Below are 20,446 nucleotides of genomic sequence, written 5' to 3'. Positions count from 1 at the left end.
TAACGCTCCAGCAAACACCCTCTCTTAAGTTCCCACAGCTGAACACACTGGACCCCCAACCAATACTATTTAAAGAGATCATCAACTACTTACAGGTTAGTTGCTGACTGATTTCTTCTGGCTGTTGGTACCATTCTACAAGTGTTCAGTGCTTTCTATAGTTGTTTCAAAGTTGCTAAAGTCTACAGGGAGTAGTGTGGCAGGTGCTGAAGGACTTTTTGATGACTTCAAGCCTTCTGCACAAACCACTTGCTGCCAGATATGGGTACAGTAGTAGGCGTTCCCCTTGGAATACAGTAGGACTTGGAGAATCAACAGAGGGCACGCAAAGCAGGATAAGTTGCTGGAAGAGGGAAGAGGAGGGGGAGAAGGGCTCTCAACAGGAAGCCATATCCACCCAGGGTGTCCTTCTTAAACCTCAGCGAGGAACAATGTGTGAGACGTCTGCACTTCAGTAAGGACGTCCATACTGAAATCTGCCACCCGCATCAGCCACAACTGCAACCTCAGAGCAGGGCAAGGACCGCAATGCCAGTGGCTGTGAAGGTGACCGTGGTGATGAACTTTTATGCATCTGGCTCCTTCCAGGCTGGAGCTGGAGATATTGGCAACATCTCGCAGTTTGCCATCCACTGTTGAGTAAGGGAGGTCACTGAGGCTCTCTATTCAGAGAGCTGACTACATTTCATTCTCTCTTGCCAGTGACCAGCAGGCAGAACGAGCACACGGCTTCGCTAGGATTGCAAGCTTTCCCATAGTGCAGGATGCCACCATGCTTTGTGGGCACTGCATGTCAACTCTGCCCTATACCAGAACTGAAAGGGATTCCACTCCCACAACATCCAGCTGGTGTGTAATCATAGGCAGTACATCATGTACGTCAATGCTCGGTATTCTGGCAGCAGTCGTGATGCCTTCATTCTGTGGCAATCCGCTGTGCCAGCTGCATTTCAGCCACCACAGCAAACCAAAGGGTGATGAGGGCTATCCGCTGATGACATGGCTCATGACTCGTGTGCAACCCACGCAGACATGCGCAGCATGCATACAATGAAAGTCACATGAAAGGTGATAGAGCAGACCATTGGCATGCTGAAACAATGCTTCCACTGCTTGGAGGAGCCCTGCAGTACTCGGCAGAGCGGGTATCAAGATTTGTGGTGGTCTGCTGCATGCTGCACAACCTGACCATCATGAGGGCACAGCCCTTGCCACCAGCTGTACGGTGGACATCCGAGGAGCAGGAACAAGAGGAGGAGGAGCAGAAGGAGGAAGAGGAATGGAGGACTGCAATCTAGACAGCCACTTTCTGCCTGGGTTGTCCATGAAGAACTCATCCAAATGCGATATCGGTAACCACAACCTGAATTCCCAATTCACCAACAGTCCCACACCTCACCTTCCCTCTGTCACTAACCATCACAGCTTGGCCACAATTCAAAAATAAAAACCACCACAAAATAAACATTCCAAACCAAATTTATAAATGAAAACATGCCATATTGCATACAAAAGTCAACTAATCACCCTTGTGCATTCCCTTAGTGCCGGTCTTCCATGTGATTTTGCCTGTCCTAGTGCTCCTACGCAGTGCTACCCCAGTGGCTGCAGCATGGCTAATGGAAGGCTGCTGACTTTCAGTGGAGGAGACAGATGGCCTTCGAGGACGACCTCGAGCAGCTCCAGGCCTAGAAGACCCGGCTATGGACTGCACCATCTCGCATGAGCAGCAGCAGTCTTGGCTGGCTGGCTGACAGGCAGCAGCAAGGGCACTGGCGGAGTGGCAGTGGTGGGAAGACGAATGCTGTCATCCTGAGAGGTCAGCAGGTTCATGCTCCATGGAGCCACTGCCACTCCCCCGGGATGGCACCTCAGCAATCCTAGTAATCTGTTGGAGACCAGATTGCTGGACTGCTGTGACACCCTGCAAGCCCCTTTGAACACTGTATTCCACAGCCATGCTGACAGCAGTCGGAGCTTCCACTGCAGCACTCAGGCATTGGGTGGCTGCTGTTTGTGCTGCAATGGCAGCTGAGGCATCGGCCACCAGATGCTGCATCCTGGTTGGGTCAAGTGTGCGAGCGAGTTGGCCACCACTTCCATGCTGGAAAGGATGGGCTCCAGGCTCTGCGCAAAGCCCTGTGCCAAGTTGCTGGTGGACTCCTCCATGTTCCTTGACATTGACTGCAGGCTTTCTGGCAGGCCTCCCAATGCACTAAGCACTTTGTTGTGCATACCCATCAGCATTCTTCTGTAGGCTGCCCCATCAAAGTCCTCATCTGAGTCCCCTGCAGTGGAACCCGTCTGTGACCTCACCCTCTGGCGAGCTGGCACCTGCGCTATCCTTGCCCCCTGCCCTGGCTGCAGACCACTCATTCCCGGTGTCTTACCAAGTGAAGATCCCGCCTCTATGCTATCCTCTAAATTACGTGCAGTGTCAGTATCTGAGCTGGTGGCTGCGAGTGTGAAATCAAGTGACTTCATCATCACTCTCTTCTTGGATGTTCCTCCACTGCTTGGCCAGGTGGCACCTCTTGGGTATCTGAAAGGAAAAAGGTTCAAGGATAAGGTTGTGGTGTGGGGAGGGGAGAAAGTAAGAGGTGCATGCTTATACCATCTGCAGCTTGTAAATCAGAAGAGAATGTAGGATGAGGGAGAAGTGGGACGTGAGAAGGAGGATTAGGTATGAGGATACTGTCATCTTCGATGGTTTCAGCCCCGCCGCTGGCCACGGCCTCCGCAATGGTCGTTCGAATAATGGCCAGCACCGTCTGCTCCATGGAAGTTAGGACATGTCCCACTCCAGTTAGCTCCTACTCCCTCCGGTTGTGCACCACCTAGTCCTGCAAGAGATAGGGAGGTGTGGCCGTGAGTGTCGTGCAATCTGCTTGGCTGGTGTGGCTGTCACGGTTGAATAGCTGGCAGTGTGTGCAAGCTGTGAGATGTGGGTGTGAGACTTGCAGAAGTGCTAAGTGTGTGAGGATGAGGTGAAGATGTTAGGTATGAGGCCTGATTGGTCAATGCAAGGTTGATTTAGCTAGAAAAGGAACAGTTTGAGGCTGACATTTGGTTACTTGCAGTACACTTGTTAAATAAGTAATATTTTTTATATTAAACAATCCTAATTTTTCCCTTGGAATAATGAATCAACTGAACTACTGAGTGGCAGAGGTTGATGCTGCAATGAGTGAAGTCTATTAGACAGACACTACCATTTTAAAATTGGCATTTTACTGAATTGACTGGTACCAGATTTAAACACTGGTTATGATAAGCCATCTAACGACATGAAAAACATTCTTCTTGGTTTGCTTGTCTGTGGCCCAAGATAAACCCATACTTGGTTCATTATCTTCCTTACCTGTGACCAAAAAATGCAAAGGGCTTCTCTTTAAGACTAGGCAGCAAGATGCTGGCAATTTCGTCAATAAGTTGCTGAAGGTTCTGCGTAAAAGGCTCCTTAGTTCGAGTTTCTCTTCCAGGAAGGCGTATAGAGTAAACTGAAATTGAAAGAGTTTGATTATTGGTGTCAGTCTCTCTTCAAATTCCAGAATGTGGATGATTTTATACTGTAAGCATGCAGAATCAAAGGTGTTTAACAGACATTTCGCACTGCCCTTCCATATAAAGGGGGCATCAACAGACCTTTCTCCTACATCTCAGGGACTACTGCCGCTCCTCTCATGGCCGACCTTGGGCTTGGCAGGGTCAGCAGAAGAAGGAAAGGAAAGCGGGCAGGTTGCCAAATCCCACTTCCCTCCCATTATTTACATGTGGCAAGGTGGTGACAAGGCAGCTAGTGGCCTTCCTGATGTGTGCAGAGGGAGGAAAATAGAGGTCAGGCAGGAACGCAATAGTAGGCTTCACCACTGACATTCCTGTCTCTTTACTACCTGACTTGGGGTGGTATAGCGGGGGGAAATCCAGTTCTAGTTCTCTATCAACGTTGCTTTAAGCTAGCCATAGAACCAACTCTACCTTGTATCATGATGTAAGTATGCAGACACACAGAATCAGCTATCTTTCCATTCTGATATTGAACACTCCAGTGTTTAATGATTAATTATTGCTGGAGCTTAAGCCAGCTTTAAGTTTGAAACTCTTCCTGTTACAGGTGGACAGTTTCACTTCCCTCAAAATTACTGACAGGATTTTCTGCTCTTCTCCAGGGTAGAATTGGCTGCTGTGTTACTGGAGGTCCAGTTAAAAAGCAGGTGACAGAACAGCAGCGTTACCCTGAGGAGTGATGTCAGCACCCTGCTCATTTGTACATGCACAGCTGTAAAAAAAAACATGGATGCGCGCAAAGCGCTGGTCCACATGAAAAAAGAGTCTCCAAAAGATCTCGATTTGGAGCAGGGTCACCAACTAGGCCAAATAGGAGAGAGCATCATACATGTGGTTCTCTCTTTCAGTGCTGCTCTCCGAGACTCCCAACTTAAGTGTCTTGGGTGTCTCCTCTGGTGATTCAGTGAGCATTGAGGCGTAAAGACCAGTACGGATTCTGAGCCTGTGCTTAATTCAACGATTTCAGGCAGGAAAGCAGTATGAGTACTACAACTGCCTTCAGTCCCCTCCTGGGCTAAGAGGGGTAGAAAAAACCAGCCAGAGTTCAAGTTCCTTATTGCTATCAAATGGCCCAAGCTGAAAAATGTCTGTGTATTGGTATCAAGTAAGGATTGCACTGGGCTCAGCTGTGAGGCACTACATTACATGATGGTACCAAAGCACTACCAGCACGGTATGGAGTGGGCCTTTGGCGTACCGGTAGCATCCCCGCCGCTGGGCCAGAAGGCGTAGGGTTTCGAACCCCGCTCCAGACAGTCCTGGCAAGTGGAGTCGGAGCTCCGGCTCTAAATTCTGGGTTGACATCCAGCGGGATACTTGCGTCCGTGGGTGTGGGTGGCCCCCCCCCTCGTATGGGTTGTGGGAGCCCGTAAAACCCTCCCGCCATAGGACTAACCACCCTAATGGCTGGTACGAAGATGGTTACGGTCACGGAAGGAGCGTTAATCGCGGCCAGAAATCCTTCCACCACTTCATACAGTTCCCCAAAGGGAACAGTGTGAAGATACGTACGACGACGACCAGCACGGTGCTACAGTGTTGCAGCTCTATCTGACATAGGATCATGGAATTACCCTTCTATCCCTGGCATAAGTCACTGCCTTCAAAGTGCAGGAGAAACAGGAAGAAAATTTACCATAAGAATGAATTGCTGAAAACATGCTTACATTCAGTAGTTTTCAGCATTTTATGGTTTAAAATTATGCACAAGCACATTCGTACCCACTAGGAAGACAAAAATGGGGAAGAATGCAACATTTGACGCACAAATAAAAACAAATCCCTTCATTCAAAGGCGGAGACACCAGTATTTGGCCTGAGCTAATGTTCTTAGCTGATGCCAAATGGACTTTCTCTTTATTGTTGAATTTGGAAAACTGCCAAAATATTTATCTGACTGTTGCTCGCTGTTGCTTCAGTGGCTTTTTAAAATCTAAATGCAAGATGGTTGTCATGGAAACAACCTTTGCCCCAAAGTAATATTTATTTTCAAACCGTTGGTTCCTAATTTAGATTTTGTGGGTCACCTTTATTATAAGAATGTGGAAACATTTTGTAAATTTCCTCTCTCATCATGCACAAGTTTTTTTTTCCAAAAGTTTATCAAATGACTTCAAAAATCAAATTTTTAATCTGCCAAATAAGGCACATGGAGGGGGAAGAATTGCTCTGGTCATTATGTATAGTGAAATCGTAAACAAGTATCAAGAGAAACTATCAGAACAATGCAAGGCTTGGTACGTCACAATTTGTTCTAAATTGTATCTTAAAAGCTATACTTTTCCGAAGCCAGAGCATCACAAAACATTCCAACACTTGATTCCAGCCAAAGTAACACGGTTTGAACCTCCACAATTCTACGACCTTGCTCTGGTTGCAGTAGTTTTGCCATTTTCTACATGAGCTGCAAAATGAAGCAATGCAGAATAGCAAGGTGTTTGTTCTCAAGAAAAGGAAAATATTTAAAATCACTTGCTTTCATTTTGTAGGCCCAGCCTATCATGCACATGTCCCAGCCGGGAAGGCAGACTGAATGTCTACCCAAGTCTGTCAGTGCTTTATTACATCCAGACTTGATTTAACGAATGCTCTCCTGGCCGGCCTCCCATCTTCCACCCACAGCTCGTCAAAAACTCTGCTGCCCGTAACCTAACTCGCACCAAGTCCTGTTCACCCATTACCCTAACCTAGCTCCCGGTCTCTGCACTCCTCCAATTCGGCTTCTTGCGCATCCCTGATTTTAATCACTCCACCATTGGCGGCTGTGCCTTCTGTTGCCAAGACCCTAAGCTCTGGAATCCTCTCCCTAAACCTCTCCGCCTCTCTACCTCTCCTCCTTTAAGTCGCTCCTTAGAACCTACCTCTTTGACCAAACTTTTGGTCACCTGTCCTAATATCTCACGATGTGGCTCGGTGTCAAATTTTGTCTGATAATGCTCCTGTGAAGTGCCTTGGGTTGTTTTAATTATGTTAAAGGCGCTATATAAATGCAAGCTGTAGTGGTAGTAGCGCTACTCCACGTTGACCACAAAGTGTTGCAAGAGAGTGCCAGAGATTGTTTTACTCCCTAGGTACCTCTTCATTCCTATCTGTGGAAAAGCACCTCTCTCATGTTAATACTTAATATAATTATGCTGACTGAGAACAGGAACTCATTTTGTGAAGAATCACAAGCCTAAGCCTCCTACTTATTACTTACCAGTTTCTAATTTATTTAAATGGCCTAGATTCGGAAACTCAATTCAAAGGAATGAGAAGTGGCAGCTCATAAGTTACAGAATGAGTTCGAAAAATACGTAAGTGATTAGAACATTTGCAGATGAAATTTAATGCAGAGAAGTATAAAGTAATGTACATCAATAGGACAAATGAGCAACACGCACACTCCATGAATGCTATTGAAATAGCTAAGAACGAAGTTGAACGAGACCTAGGAGTGTCAGTGGACTCGATGATAAACATGTTCAACTCATACAGAGCAACAATCAGTAAAGCCAGTAGAATGTTAAACTACATGGCCAAAACAGTAGAATATAGGTCAGAGGAAGTTATAGTCAGAGTCATAAGGCACAGAAGGAGGCATTTCGGCCCATCGAGTCTATGCCGGCTCTCTGTAGAGCCATCCAATCAGTCCCTGCTCTATCCCCGTAGCCCTGCAAGTTTATTTCCCTCAAGTGCCTATCCAGTCTCCCCTTGAAAACATTGAGGCCTAGAAATTCAGTATAGCCACGTTTGGGGCGCTACAGCCGGGCGGCCGCTAAAGTTTGCGCCCGGCGCAACTTCGCGCCACCTTCGCCGATATTCAGTGGCATCGCCCCAAGAGGTTGCTGCTGCGCTAAAGCAGGCGATGCACGACTATCATTAGGCGCTAAGCCGGCGATCCGGGACGCTAACACCGAGGACGGGCGCAGCGCAGGTGCGGCGAGTTGCTCAATGAAGGCAGACACGCTGGCGCCGGTCAGCTCTTAAAGGGGAAGGGTCGACTTGTTTGGCTGCCATGCCCTGCACACTGCAGCCCTGAAGCAAGGCCTGACCATTGCCGGTTCATCAGTTCTACGCCCTCAGCCATGGGGAAGCCCGCTATTCTTCCAAAGCCGATTGCACGCTCTTGCTGCTTGTCCAGGGTCATGGGGAAGGAGATGTACTGAAGTCTCCTTCTGAAAAGGGCATTGTTCACCTGGCGGATGCAGCAATGTACCACGAACTGGGAGATGTTGGCAATGTCCCCAGTAGCGGATTGGAAGGAGCCAGTGGCATCGAAGTTGAGAGCCACCGTCACCTTCACTGCCACTGACAGAGACGTCCTGCTCCTCAGCTGTGATGCAGATCTCTGCGAAGCAGGTGGCAGATCTCAGTGACCACCTCCCTTCTGAATCGCATCCTCTGAACACACTGCTCCTCAGACATGTTCAGGTATGAGAACTGCTGGCAGTATACCCCGAGTGGGCAAGGCCTCCTGTGCCGACGCCTGTTGGCCAATCTCCGTCTGGCCATGACTGGCACTCTCTCACGGCATCTCTGATCCCTTTGAATGCAATGCAGAAAGCCAACGTTTCCACCCATTGCAGCCCCCATTATATGTGGCGACTCAAGGCTATGGCACTGAAAGTGAAATCCAAGTGCAAAGCTCTGGCCTGAAGCCACAAGTACCTGTGCAAGTGCTGAGTCAAAGCAGAAAGCTCTCTGCCTTTGTCTCTCTCCAAATATCCGTCTCGGAGGGATTGGCACAAAATGGCTGCCACTTATACTGCAGGAGGAGTCCCCTTTAAATAGCGCCCCCCAGCGACTGGGAACCGTTCCCCTCTACCAGTCGCTGGGGGCGCCAGGCGCAAAGAAGGGCGGCGCCACTGAATTTCCGGTTCGGGGCGCACAAAGGGCGTTGCACGATGAAATGACGTCAGGATCTGCGCACGCAGCTGAGCACGCGCAAAGGCTTTGCGCCGCCGCTAAATCTTTACTGAAGTTGGGGAGAGGCACATATCGCGCTGCGCCCAGCCGCTAGCCGCCTAGCGCCCCACATCTCCCCCTCCTAAGGCGCTAGCGGCTGGCGCAAACAACTGAATTTCTAGGCCTGAGTGTCTCCGCTTCCACCACTTCCGTCGGCAGCGAGTTCCAGGTCCTCACCACTCGCTGCATAAAAAAGTTTTTCCTCACATCCCCCTGTATCTCTTGCCCAAAATCTGTGTCCCCTAGTCCTTGTACCATCGACTAGTGGGAACAGCCTTTCCCTGTCTAGCCTATCCAAACCCGTCATAATCATGTACACCTCTATCAAATCACCCCTTAACCTCCTTTGCTCTAATGAAAACAAATCCAGCTTCTCCAATCTGTCCTTGTAGCTAAGATCCCCCATCCCCGGAACCATTCTGGTAAATCTTCTCTGCACCCTCTCAAGGGCCTTCACATCCTTCCTAAAGTGGGGTGACCAGAACTGGACACAATACTCCAGTTGTGGCCTAACCAGCGCTTTATAAAAGTTCAGCATAACTTCTCTACTTTTGAACTCAATACCTCTATTTATGAAGCCCAAGATCACATATGCTTTGCTAACCACTCAATATGTCCTGCCACCTTCAGGGACCTCTGCACATTAACTCCCAGGTCCCTCTGTCCCTGCACACTCGTTAAAACTGTGCCATTAAGTGTATATTGCCTCTCCCGGTTCCTTCTGCCAAAATCACCTCACACTTCTCTATTAAATTCCATCTGCCACTTATCTGCCCATTCTGCTAGCCTTTCTATGTCCTGTTGCAGTCAATTGGTATCATCATCACTGTTTACCACACACCCAAGTTTGGTGTCATTGGCAAATTTAGAAATTCTACTCTGTATTCCAATATCCAGGTCATTTATATATATATCAAAAAAAGCAGTGGCCCCAGCACTGACCCTTGGGGAACACCACTATCAACCATCCTCCAGTCTGAAAAACAGCCATTTACCACAACTCGCTGTTTTCTGTCCTTAAGCCAATTCCTTATCCAAGCTGCCACTGACCCACCTATTCCATGAGCCTCAATTTTGTTAACCAGCCTTCTATGTGGTACTTTGTCAAATGCCTTCCAAAAATCCATGTAGACAACATCCATTGTATTCCCTTCATCAATCCTCCCTGTTACTTCATCAAAAAATTGAATTAGATTAGTCAAACACGATCTGTCTTTTACAAATCTGTGTTGGCTCTCCTTAATTAGCTTAAACCTCTCTAAGTGCCCATTAATTTTTTCCTTGATTATTGTTTCTAAAATTTACCTATCACTGATGTTAAACTGACCGACCTGTAGTTACTAGGATTGTCCTTACACCCTTTCTTGAACAATGGTGTCACATTTGCCACTTTCTAATCCTCAGGCACCTCCCCTGCATCTAGGGAAGATTGGAAAATTATGGCAAGTCCTTTCCACTATCTCCTCCCCCAATTCCCTTCGCAATCTGGGATGCAAGCCATCGGGACCAGGCGACTTGTCCACTCTAAGCATACCCAGCCTTCCTAGAACATCTTGTCTATCAATTTTCACCCTTTCAATTGCTTCCACGCGCAAATTGGCATAGGGTCAAGCAGATCAGAGAATTAAATGCGTGGCTCAAAGAGTGGTGTGGAAAAATGGGGTTGGAATTCACGGGGCACTGGCACCAGTACTAGGGAAAGAGGGAGCTGTTCCGTCGGGATGGGCTCCACTTAAACCAGACTGGGACCAGTGTCCTGGCGAATCGAATAACTAAGGCTGTAGATAGGGCTTCAAACTAAAAAGGGGGGGGGGGGGGGTCAGGTGAGGGGAAATTTAGAAATCTAAAAAAAAAAGAGAAAGGTCAAGGCAATAGAGCAGTGTAGTGATTTGGGTAAAAATAAGCAGAGTGTGACAGGGAGGGACAGAGAGTTTAATGGTAGCAGTGCAGCAGAGAATAATGGTAAAAAATTTAAATTAAAGGCTCTTTATCTGAATGCACGAAGCATTCGTAACAAGATAGACGAACTAGTGGCACAAATAGAGATAAATGGGTTTGATCTAATAGCTATTACTGAGACATGGTTGCAAGGTGGCCAAGGTTGGGAACTAAATGTTCCAGGGTACTTGACGTTTCGAAAAGACAGGCAGAATGGCAAAGGAGGGGGGAGTAGACCTGATAATAAAGGATGACATAAAGACAGTAGCGAGAAAGGATCTTGGCTTGGAAGATCAGGAAGTAGAATCAGTATGGGTGGAGATATGGAATAACAAGGAGCAGAAAACACTGGTAGGAGTAAAATATATAGGCCCCCTAACAGTACCTATACCATTGGACAGCATATTAATCAAGAAATAGTATGAGCTTACAATAAAGGTAATGTAATAATCTTGGGGGACTTTAATCTTCATATAGACTGGACAAATCAAATTGCAAAGGTAGTCTGGAGGACAAGTTCATAGAATGCATACGTTCCTAGAACAATATGTCATGGAACCAACCAGGGAACAGGCTATTTTAGATCTTGTACTGTGTAATGAGACAGGGTTAATTAGCAATCTCATAGTAAAGGATCCTCTGGGGCAGAGTGATCATAATATGATAAAATTAAGGTGAAATTCTGAGAGTGCCTTGCCTAAGTCCGAAACTAGGGGAGGAATTTTCCCAGCCCTGGGGAGGCGGGTATGGAGGCGGGACTGCCGGGAAAATGGCAGAAACTGGGAGCGAGTACCGAGCCCGTTCCCAACCCGCCTCCGTGCCATCTTCCCGGGAGGCAGGTCCCCGACTCGCGCAGGTAGTTAACAGGCAGTTTTGAGGCTTATCCCCATTTTACCCCTGCAAGTGCGGGCTTCCTGACAGCTGCGAACCTTACCAGAGTCAGCAAGGTCATCAGTGGGTCTGCGGGGGTGAGAGGGATCGAAAAGTCCGCTGTGGAGGTGAGTGATGGGTGCAAGTGTGGAGAGGTAGGTATGAGAGGTGAGTGTAAAGTGTTAGAAAAAGTTTACTTACCATTGCTTCTTCCTGCAGGCTTCAACCCTTGGGGATCCGGAGGTGCCTCATCGCAATGGTAGAGATGACAGAATGGCTGCTGCATTCTCAGATGCAGCAGCCATCTGATTTCTGCTGAGGAAAGAGGTTTTGGTAAGCCTTCAGTACAAAGGCTCACCTTAGAACAGAGATCGTCAGTGTTTGACAGCTTCTCCAAGCTGTCAAATGCTGACAATTGATCTGTCAAAACATGAAACATCATACGCTGATGTCCTCCATAAGAAATAGCGAGGGGCGAAAAACATTAATAGGAGTGGTATATAGGCCTCCAAATAGTAAAATAGAGGTTAGGGAGGGCATCACGAGGGAAATTAGAGAAGCGTGCAATAAGAGCACAGCTGTCATCATAGGTGACTTTAACTTACATATAGATTGGACTAGCCTAATCAGTAAAAATAATGAGGAGGAGGAATTCCTTGAGTGTTTAAGGGATGGTTATCTGGATCAATATGTCGAGGAACCAACTCGGGAACAGGCTATATTGGACTGGGTACTGTGCAATGAGAAGGGACTAATCAGTAATCTTGTTGTACGGGGACCCTTGGGTCAGAGCGATCATAACATGATCGATTTCTCACTCGAAATGGAGAGCGAAGAAATTGACTCAGAGACTAAGGTCCTGAATTTAAACAAGGGGAATTATGATGCCATGAGACGGGAACTGAGTAGGTCTGATTGGACAACGTTCCTGGGAGGACTGGAGGTAGATAAACAATGGCAAACATTTAAAGATAGAATGACAAAATTGCAAAAATTGTTTATACCAATCTGGCATAAAAGGAAATCTAAAAAGGTGACTCAACCGTGGATAACAGGGGAAATTAGAGACAGCATAAAATCCAAAGATAGGGCGTATAAAATAGCCCAAAAAAGCGCCAGAGCGGAAGATTGGGAACAGTTTAAGATAGAGCAAAGGAGGGCAAAGGGCATGATCAAGAGGGGCAAAATAGCTTACGAAAACAAGCTGGCGGAAAATATAAAAACTAACTCCAAAAGCTTTTATAAATATATCAAAAGGAAAAGACTGGTGAAAACCAAAGTTGGTCCATTGCAGTCAGATACGGGGGAATATATAATGGGAAATAAGGAAATGGCAGATCAACTAAATGCATACTTTGGGTCAGTCTTTACGAAGGAAGACACAAAAAACCTCCCTGGGATATCGGGAAAAATAGGGACATTGGCAAAGGAGGAACTGACGCAAATCAATATCTCTAAGGATATGGTGTTAAGGAAGCTAAAGGGATTGAAGGTGGACAAATCCCCAGGGCCTGATAACATGCATCCTAGGGTACTGAAGGAGGTGGCCCTAGAGATAGCGGATGCACTAAGGATGATTTTTCAGAATTCATTAGACTCGGGAACAGTGCCGATGGATTGGAGGGTAGCTAACGTTACCCCACTATTCAAAAAGGGGGGTAGGGAAAAAGCAGGTAATTACAGACCTGTAAGCCTTACATCAGTTGTGGGCAAAATGCTGGAGTCCATCATTAAGGATGAAATAGCGGAGCACTTAGCAAATGGGGACAGGATAGGACAGAGTCAACATGGATTTACAAAGGGTAAATCGTGCTTGACTAATCTATTGGAATTTTTTGAGGGAGTAACTGGTAGAATAGATGGGGGAGAGCCAGTAGATGTGGTGTACCTGGACTTCCAAAAGGCCTTCGATAAGGTCCCACATAAAAGATTAGCATGGAAAATTGAGGCTCATGGGATAAAGGGGAAAGTTTTGGCGTGGATAGGGAACTGGCTGTCAGATAGAAAACAGAGAGTTGGAATAAACGGCTCATTTTCTGAATGGCAGGCAGTAACAAGTGGGGTACCACAGGGATCTGTCCTGGGCCCCCAGCTGTTCACAATTTACATTAATGACCTGGATCAGGGAGTCGGATGCAGCATTTCCAAATTTGCAGACGACACTAAACTAGGAGGGGGGGTGGGCTCAGAGGAAGAGACCAGGAAGCTCCAGAGCGATTTGGACAGACTGGGCGATTGGGCGGATAAATGGCAGATGCACTATAATGTGGACAAGTGCGAAGTTATCCACCTTGGGTGCAGGAACGGGAGGGCAAATTATTATTTAAATGGCAATAGATTGGGAGAGGGGGAAGTACAGAGAGACCTGGGTGTTCTTGTACACCAGTCACTGAAGGCGAGCATGCAGGTGCAACAGGCGGTCAAGAAGGCAAACGGTATGCTGGCCTTCATAGCAAAAGGGTTAGAATACAGGAACAGGGATACCTTGCTGCAGCTGTACAGGGCACTGGTGAGACCACACCTCGAGTACTGTGTACAGTTTTGGTCGCCTCATCTGAGGAAGGATGTTCTTGCCATGGAGGGGGTGCAGCGGCGATTCACCAGGCTGATACCAGGAATGGCGGGAATGACCTATGAGGAGAGACTATGTAGTTTAGGGATGTACACACTGGAGTTTAGAAGATTGAGAGGGGACCTCATAGAAGTGTATAAAATTCTGACAGGTCTAGACAGACTGGATGCAGAAGGAATGTTTCCCTTGGCGGGTGAGAACAGAACTAGAGGACATAATTTAAGGATAAGGGCTAAACCATTTAGGACAGAGATGAGGGGGAATTTCTTCACTCAGAGAGTGGTGAACCTGTGGAACTCATTGCCACAGAGGGCAGTGTACGCCAGCTCATTAAATATATTTAAGAGGGAATTAGATATATTTCTACGGGCAAAAGGGGTTAAGGGTTACGGAGAGAAGGCGGGGACGGGATACTGAATTAAAGGATCAGCCATGATCTCATCGAATGGCGGAGCAGGCACGAAGGGCCGAATGGCCTACTCCTGCTCCTATCTTCTATGTATCTATCTATGTATCTATGTATCCCCGGCTTTCCCTTAATTGGCTGGTAAGCCCACAGGGCGGGCTTAACAAGGTCAATCATGGGAAAATACCGTGGGTTGGCCAGATGTTATTGGGAGCGGGACTGAAACCTGACAACCAGCAGTCCCGCCCCCAACTTGCCCCCATTGACAAATTTCAGCCCTAGAGTCTTAAACTTAAATAAAGCCAATTACATAGGTATGAAGGCGAGTTGGCTAAGGTAGATTGGAAAAATAGATTAAAAGGTATGGCGGTAGATAAGCAATGGCTAGCATTTAAAGAAATATTTCATAATTCTCAACAAAAATACATTCCATTGAGAAACAAAAACTCCATGGGAAAAGTGATCCAACTGTGGCTAACTAAAGAAGTTAAGGATAGTATTAGATTGAAAGAAGAAACTTATAATGTTGCAAAGAATAATAGTAAGCCTGAGGATTGGGAGAGTTTCAGAAACCAGCAAAAGTTGACCAAAAGATTGAGAAAAAGGGAAAAAATAGAATGAGAGAAAACTAGCAAGAAATATAAAAGCAGATTGTAAGAGTTTCTACAAGTATGTAAAAAGGAAAAGAGTAGCAAAAGTAAACTTTGGTCCCTTAGAGGCTGAGACAGGAGAAATTATTATGGGGAATAAGGAAATGGCAGAAACGTGAATCAAATATTTTGTATCTGTCTTCACAGTAGAAGACAAAAAAAACACATACCAAAAATGGTGGGGAACCAAGGGTCTCATGAGGGTGAGGAACTTAACGTAATTAATATAAGCAGAGAAAAAGTACTAGAGAAACTAATGGGACTAAAAGCCGACAAATCTCCTGGACCTGACAGCCTACATCCTAGGGTTCTAAAAAAGAGGTGGCTGAAGAGATAGTGGATGCATTGGTTTTGATCTTCCAAAATTCCCGAGATTCTGGAATGGTCCCAGCGGATTGAAAGGTCGCAAATGTAACATCGCTATTCAAGAAAGGAGGGAGAGAAAAAACAGGGCAGTTAGCCTGACATCAGTCGTCGGGAAAATGCTGGAATCCATTGTTAAGGAAGTGGTATCAAGTCACTTATAAAATCATAACATGATTAGCCACAGTCAACATGGTTTTATGAAAGGGAAATTGTGTTTGACAAACTTATTAGAGTTTTCTGAAGATGTAACTAGCAGGGTAGATAAAGGGGAACTAATGGATGTAGTAAATTTGGATTACCAAAAGGTATTCGATAAGGTGCCACATAAAAGGTTAATACATAAGATTAGGGCAGCACGGTGGCATAGTGGTTAGCACTGTTGCCTCACAGCGCCAGGGACCCGGGTTCGAATCCGGCCTCGGGTGACTGTCTGTGTGGAGTTTGCACATTCTCCCCGTGTTTGCGTGGGTTTTCTCCGGGTGCTCCGGTTTCCTCCCACAGTCCAAAGATGTGTGGGGTTAGGTTGATTGGCCATGATAAAAATTGACCCTTAGTGTTAGGGGGATTAAATACGTGGGGTTACGGGGATAGGGTGGGATATGTGTTGGTGTAGGGGTTACGGGGATCGGGTGGGATATGTGTCGGTGCAGGCTCGATGGGCTGAAATGGCCTCTATCTGTACTGTGAGGTTTCTGTGATTTCTGTGAGGGCTCATGGGGTTGGGGGTAATATAATAGCATGGATAGAGTCATTGGGCTAAAAATTGAGTAGCGCCCCAATTGAGGCGCTAACTTCGCTGGGGCGCTAAAAGTAGCGCCCCGGAACAATTAGCACCCCCGCGCCGGAAATTGAGTGGTTGCACCCCAAGAGGGAAGTGGGGTGCTACTGGAAGCACCCCGCCTCCCTCTTGGGGCGCTGCGAGTGAATATCGTGGCGCTACGTTCCGCAGCGCGGCACGTCGCCCCGCGGTATTGCAGGCCTTCCTCTCGTTCTTAAAGGGGAGGGGCCTTGTGCAGCGCGACCTGGGGCCCAGCTGGGCCCCGGCCGATCGGGAGTGCAGTCCAGGCAGAAGTGCCGGGCTCTTGGAGCGCAGCCGGCTCTCCGCGGGGGCTGGGAGGGGTTCAGGAGGCCGGGGACGGGAGTGCAGGCAGGCAGCCAGCAACAAAAATGGCCGTCCCGCACCGCGCCTTTAAATTGCGCCTCCCTGGCCACAGGTACGCCACCCTGACCCTGTCGGCATAGCGTCTGGCAGTAAATCAGGGGGCGCTCCTGAAGCTCGTGGCGTGAGCGGGGCACTGCGCACAATGATGTCATCACCAGCAGCGCAGCGCCGCAGGGCGCTACCGGTTAGTGCCACCACTAACCTCCCGCTGAATTTTGCGGGAGGCGTGGGCAGTGCAGCACCCGGGCGCTAGTTGGTTTGCGCCCTCTTAAGGCGCTAACGGGTGGCGCTACCAACTGAATTTTTCCCCCATAGAGTTATACAGCACAGAAAAAGGCCCTTCGGCCCATCGTGTCCACGCCGGCCATCAAGCCCTGTCTATTCTAATCCCATTTTCCAGCACTTGGTCCGTAGCCTTGTATGCTATGGTGTTTCAAGTGCTCATCTAAATGCTTCTTGAATGTTGTGAGGGTTCCTGCCTCTACCATCCTTTCAGGCAGTGAGTTCCAGATTCCAACCACCCTCTGGGTGAAAAAGCTTTCCCTCAAATCCCCTCTAAACCTCCTTCCACTTAACTTGAAACTATGCCCCCTGGTTATTGACCCCTCCACCAAGGGGAAAAGTTCCCCTCTATCTACCCTATCTATGCCCCTCATAATTTTGTACACCTCAATCAGGTCCCCCCTCAGCCTTCTCTGCTCTAAGGAAAACAACCCCAGCCTGTCCAGTCTCTTCATAGCTGAAGCGCTCCAGCCCAGGTAACATCCTGGTGAATCTCCTCTGCACCCTCTCCAATGCAATCACATCCTTCCTATAGTGTGGCGATCAAAACTGCACACAGTATTCCAGCTGTGGCCTAACTAGCGTTTTTTACAGCTCCATCATAACCTCCCTGCTCTTATATTCTATGCCTTGGCTAATGAAGGCAAGTATCCCATATGCTTTTTTAACCAACTTATCTACTTCTCCTGCTGCCTTCAGGGATCTATGTACATGCACACCAAGGTCCCTCTGATCCTCTGTCCTTCCTAGGGTCCTACTATTGCCTTGTTAGTCCTCCCAAATTGCATCAGCTCACACTTTTCAGGGTTAGATTCCATTTGCCACTGTTCTACCCATCTAACCAACCCGTCTATATCGTCCTGTAGCCTGAGGCTTCCCTCCTCGCTATTTACCACTCCACCAATTTCCGTGTCATCTGCGAACTTACTGATCATACCTCCTACATTCATCATATCTATAAATCAGTAATGTACACTACAAACAGCAAAGGACCCAGCACCAATCCCTGCGGTACACCACTAGACACAGACTTCCAGTCACAAAACCAACCTTCAACCATCACCCTCTGCCTCCTGCCGCTAAGCCAATTTTGGATCCAATGTGCCAAATTGCCCTGGATCCCATGGGCTCTTACCTTCTTGACCAGTCTCCCGTGCGGGACTGTGTCAAAAGCCTTACTGAAGTCCATGTAGACTACATCAACTGCACTACCCTCATCCACACACCTAGTCACCCCCTCGAAAAATTCAATCAAATTGGTTAGACATGATCTCCCCCTGACAAAGCTATGCTGACTATCCTTGATTAATCCTTGCCTCTCCAAGTGGAGACTAATTCTGTCCGTCAGAATTTTTTCCAATAATTTCCCTACCACTGATGCTAGGCTCACTGGCCTGTAATTCCCTGGTTTATCCCTACTACCCTTCTTGAACAATGGTACTACGTTAGCTGTCCTCCAGTCCTCTGGCACCTCCCCTGTGGCCAGAGAGGTTCTGAAAATTTGTGTCAGAGCCCCTGCAATCTCCTCCCTTGCCTCACACAGTAGCCTGGGATACATCTCGTCTGGGCCTGGGGAGTTATCTACTTTTATGCCCGCTAAAACTGCTAGTACCTCCTCCCTCTCAATATTGATTTGTTCAAGTATATCACAATCCCTCTGCCTGATTTCTATGCCTACATCGTCCTTCTCCATAGTGAACACAGATGCAAAATATTCATTTAAAAACTCACCTACATCTTCTGGCTCTACACACAGATTGCCACTTTGGTCCCTAATGGGCCCTACTCTTTCCCTAGTTATCCTCTTGTCCTTAATATACTTATAAAACACCTTGGGATTTTCCTTTATTTTGTCCACCAGTATTTTTTCATGCCCCCTCTTCACTCTCCTAATTTCTTTTTTAAGTACCCCCCTGCACTTTCTATACTCCTCTAGGGCTTCCACTGTTTTTAGCCCAGGGTATCTGCCAAAAGCCTCCCCTTTTTTCCTAATCCATTCTTGTATATCCCTTGACATCCAGGGTTCCCTGGGCTTGTTGGTCTCACCCTTGACCTTTACGGGACCATGTTGGCATTGTACTCTCTCTATTTCCTTTCTGAAAGACTCCCACTGCTCTGATGTGGATTTTCCTACAAATAGCTGATCCCAGTCCACTTTGGTCAGATCCTGCCTGATCATATTAAAAATCGGCCTTCCCCCCAATTTAGAACCTTTATTTCCGGTCCATCTTTGTCCTTTTCCATGACTACCTTAAATCTCACCGAATTATGGTCACTGTCACCAAAATGCTCTCCTACTGACACTTCTACCACTTGCCTGGCTACAATCCCTAGAATTAGGTCCAGTACCGCCCCCTCTCTTGTAGGACTTTCTACATGCTGGCTCAAAAAGCTCTCCTGGATGCACTTTAAGAATTCCACACCCTCTAAGCCTTTCACACTCTGACTATGCCAGTTAATATTGGGGAAGTTGAAATCCCCTACTATTATTACCCTATTATTTCGACACTTCTCTGAGATTTGCCTACATATCTGTTCCTCTATCTCCCCCTGACTGTTTGGGGGCCTATAGTACACTCCCAGCAAAGTGCTTGCCCCCTTTTTGTTTTTAGGTTCTACCCATATGGCCTCATTAGAGGAACCTGCTAAGATATCATCCCTCCTTACAGCAGTAATTGACTCCTTGATTAATATTGCAACACCCCCTCCTCTTTTACACCCTCCTCTGTCTTGCCTGAAGATTCTATACCCCGGAATATTGAGCTGCCAGTCCTGCCCCTCCCTCAACCATGTCTCTGTGATAGCAACATATGAATGTGTTCATCAACACCTTCAATTCATCTGCCTTACTCACAAGGCTCCTTGCATTAAAATAAATGCCATCCAGCCTTGCCATACTCCCTTGTGCCATTACATATTTGCTCTACCTTCCAGGCTGATTGTTTTTTCCTCTATATTTGGCTGTGCATCACCCCCTACTATAGCTCCACTCCGTATCACATTCCCCCTGCCAAGTTAGTTTAAACCACCCCCCACCACAGTACTAGCAGACCTCCCCGCAAGGATGTTGGTCCTGTTCCGGTTCAGGTCCCACCTTCCCCAGAAGCAGACCCAGTGATCCAGGAAACTAAAGCCCTCCCTCCTGCACCAACTCTTTAGCCACACATTCATCTGCTCTATCCTCCTATTCCTGTACTCACTAGCACGTGGCACCGGGAATAATCCAGAGATTACAACCTTTGAGGTCCTGCTTTTTAATCTGCTACCTAGCTCCCTGAATTCTTGTTGCAGGACCTCATCCCTCTTTCTACCCATGTCGTTGGTACCAATGTGAACCACGACCTCTGACTGTTCGCCCTCCCCCTTCAGAATGCCCTGCAGCCGTTCAGTGACATCCTTGACCCTGGCACCAGGGAGGCAACATACCATCTTGGAGTCACGTCTGCGGCCACAGAGACGTCTATCTGTTCCCCTTACAATAGAACCCATCACTATTGCTCTCTCACTCGTTTTCCTCCCCTCCTGTGCAGCTGAGCAACTCGTAATGCCACGGACTTGACTCTTGCTGCATTCCCCTGAGAAACCATCTCCCCCAGCAGTATCCAAAATGGAAAATCTGTCAGAGAGGGAGATGGACCCAGGGGACTCCTGCACTACTTCCTAGTTCTTTTACTCTGTCTGGCGGT

The 20,446-nt window shown here is 47.5% G+C and overlaps 1 protein-coding gene across 1 annotated transcript in view; it reads right to left on the bottom strand.

Moving 5' to 3' along the window:
* olah (oleoyl-ACP hydrolase) overlaps positions 1–20,446 on the bottom strand; it is a 77,386-nt gene that overhangs the window by 33,665 nt on the left and 23,275 nt on the right. The window contains exon 3 of the mRNA XM_085987911.1: positions 3,362–3,500. Within this exon, the coding sequence (XP_085844037.1) occupies positions 3,362–3,500 (139 nt within the window). The remainder of the gene's footprint in view (positions 1–3,361; positions 3,501–20,446) is intronic.

The sequence above is a fragment of the Somniosus microcephalus genome, chromosome 5 (assembly GCF_052327205.1).
Source record: "Somniosus microcephalus isolate GS21.2 chromosome 5, FLI_Smic_1.0, whole genome shotgun sequence".
NCBI lineage: Eukaryota > Metazoa > Chordata > Chondrichthyes > Squaliformes > Somniosidae > Somniosus > Somniosus microcephalus.
Note: the sequence above shows the minus strand (reverse complement) of the source record. Positions and strands in the feature narration are given on the sequence as shown.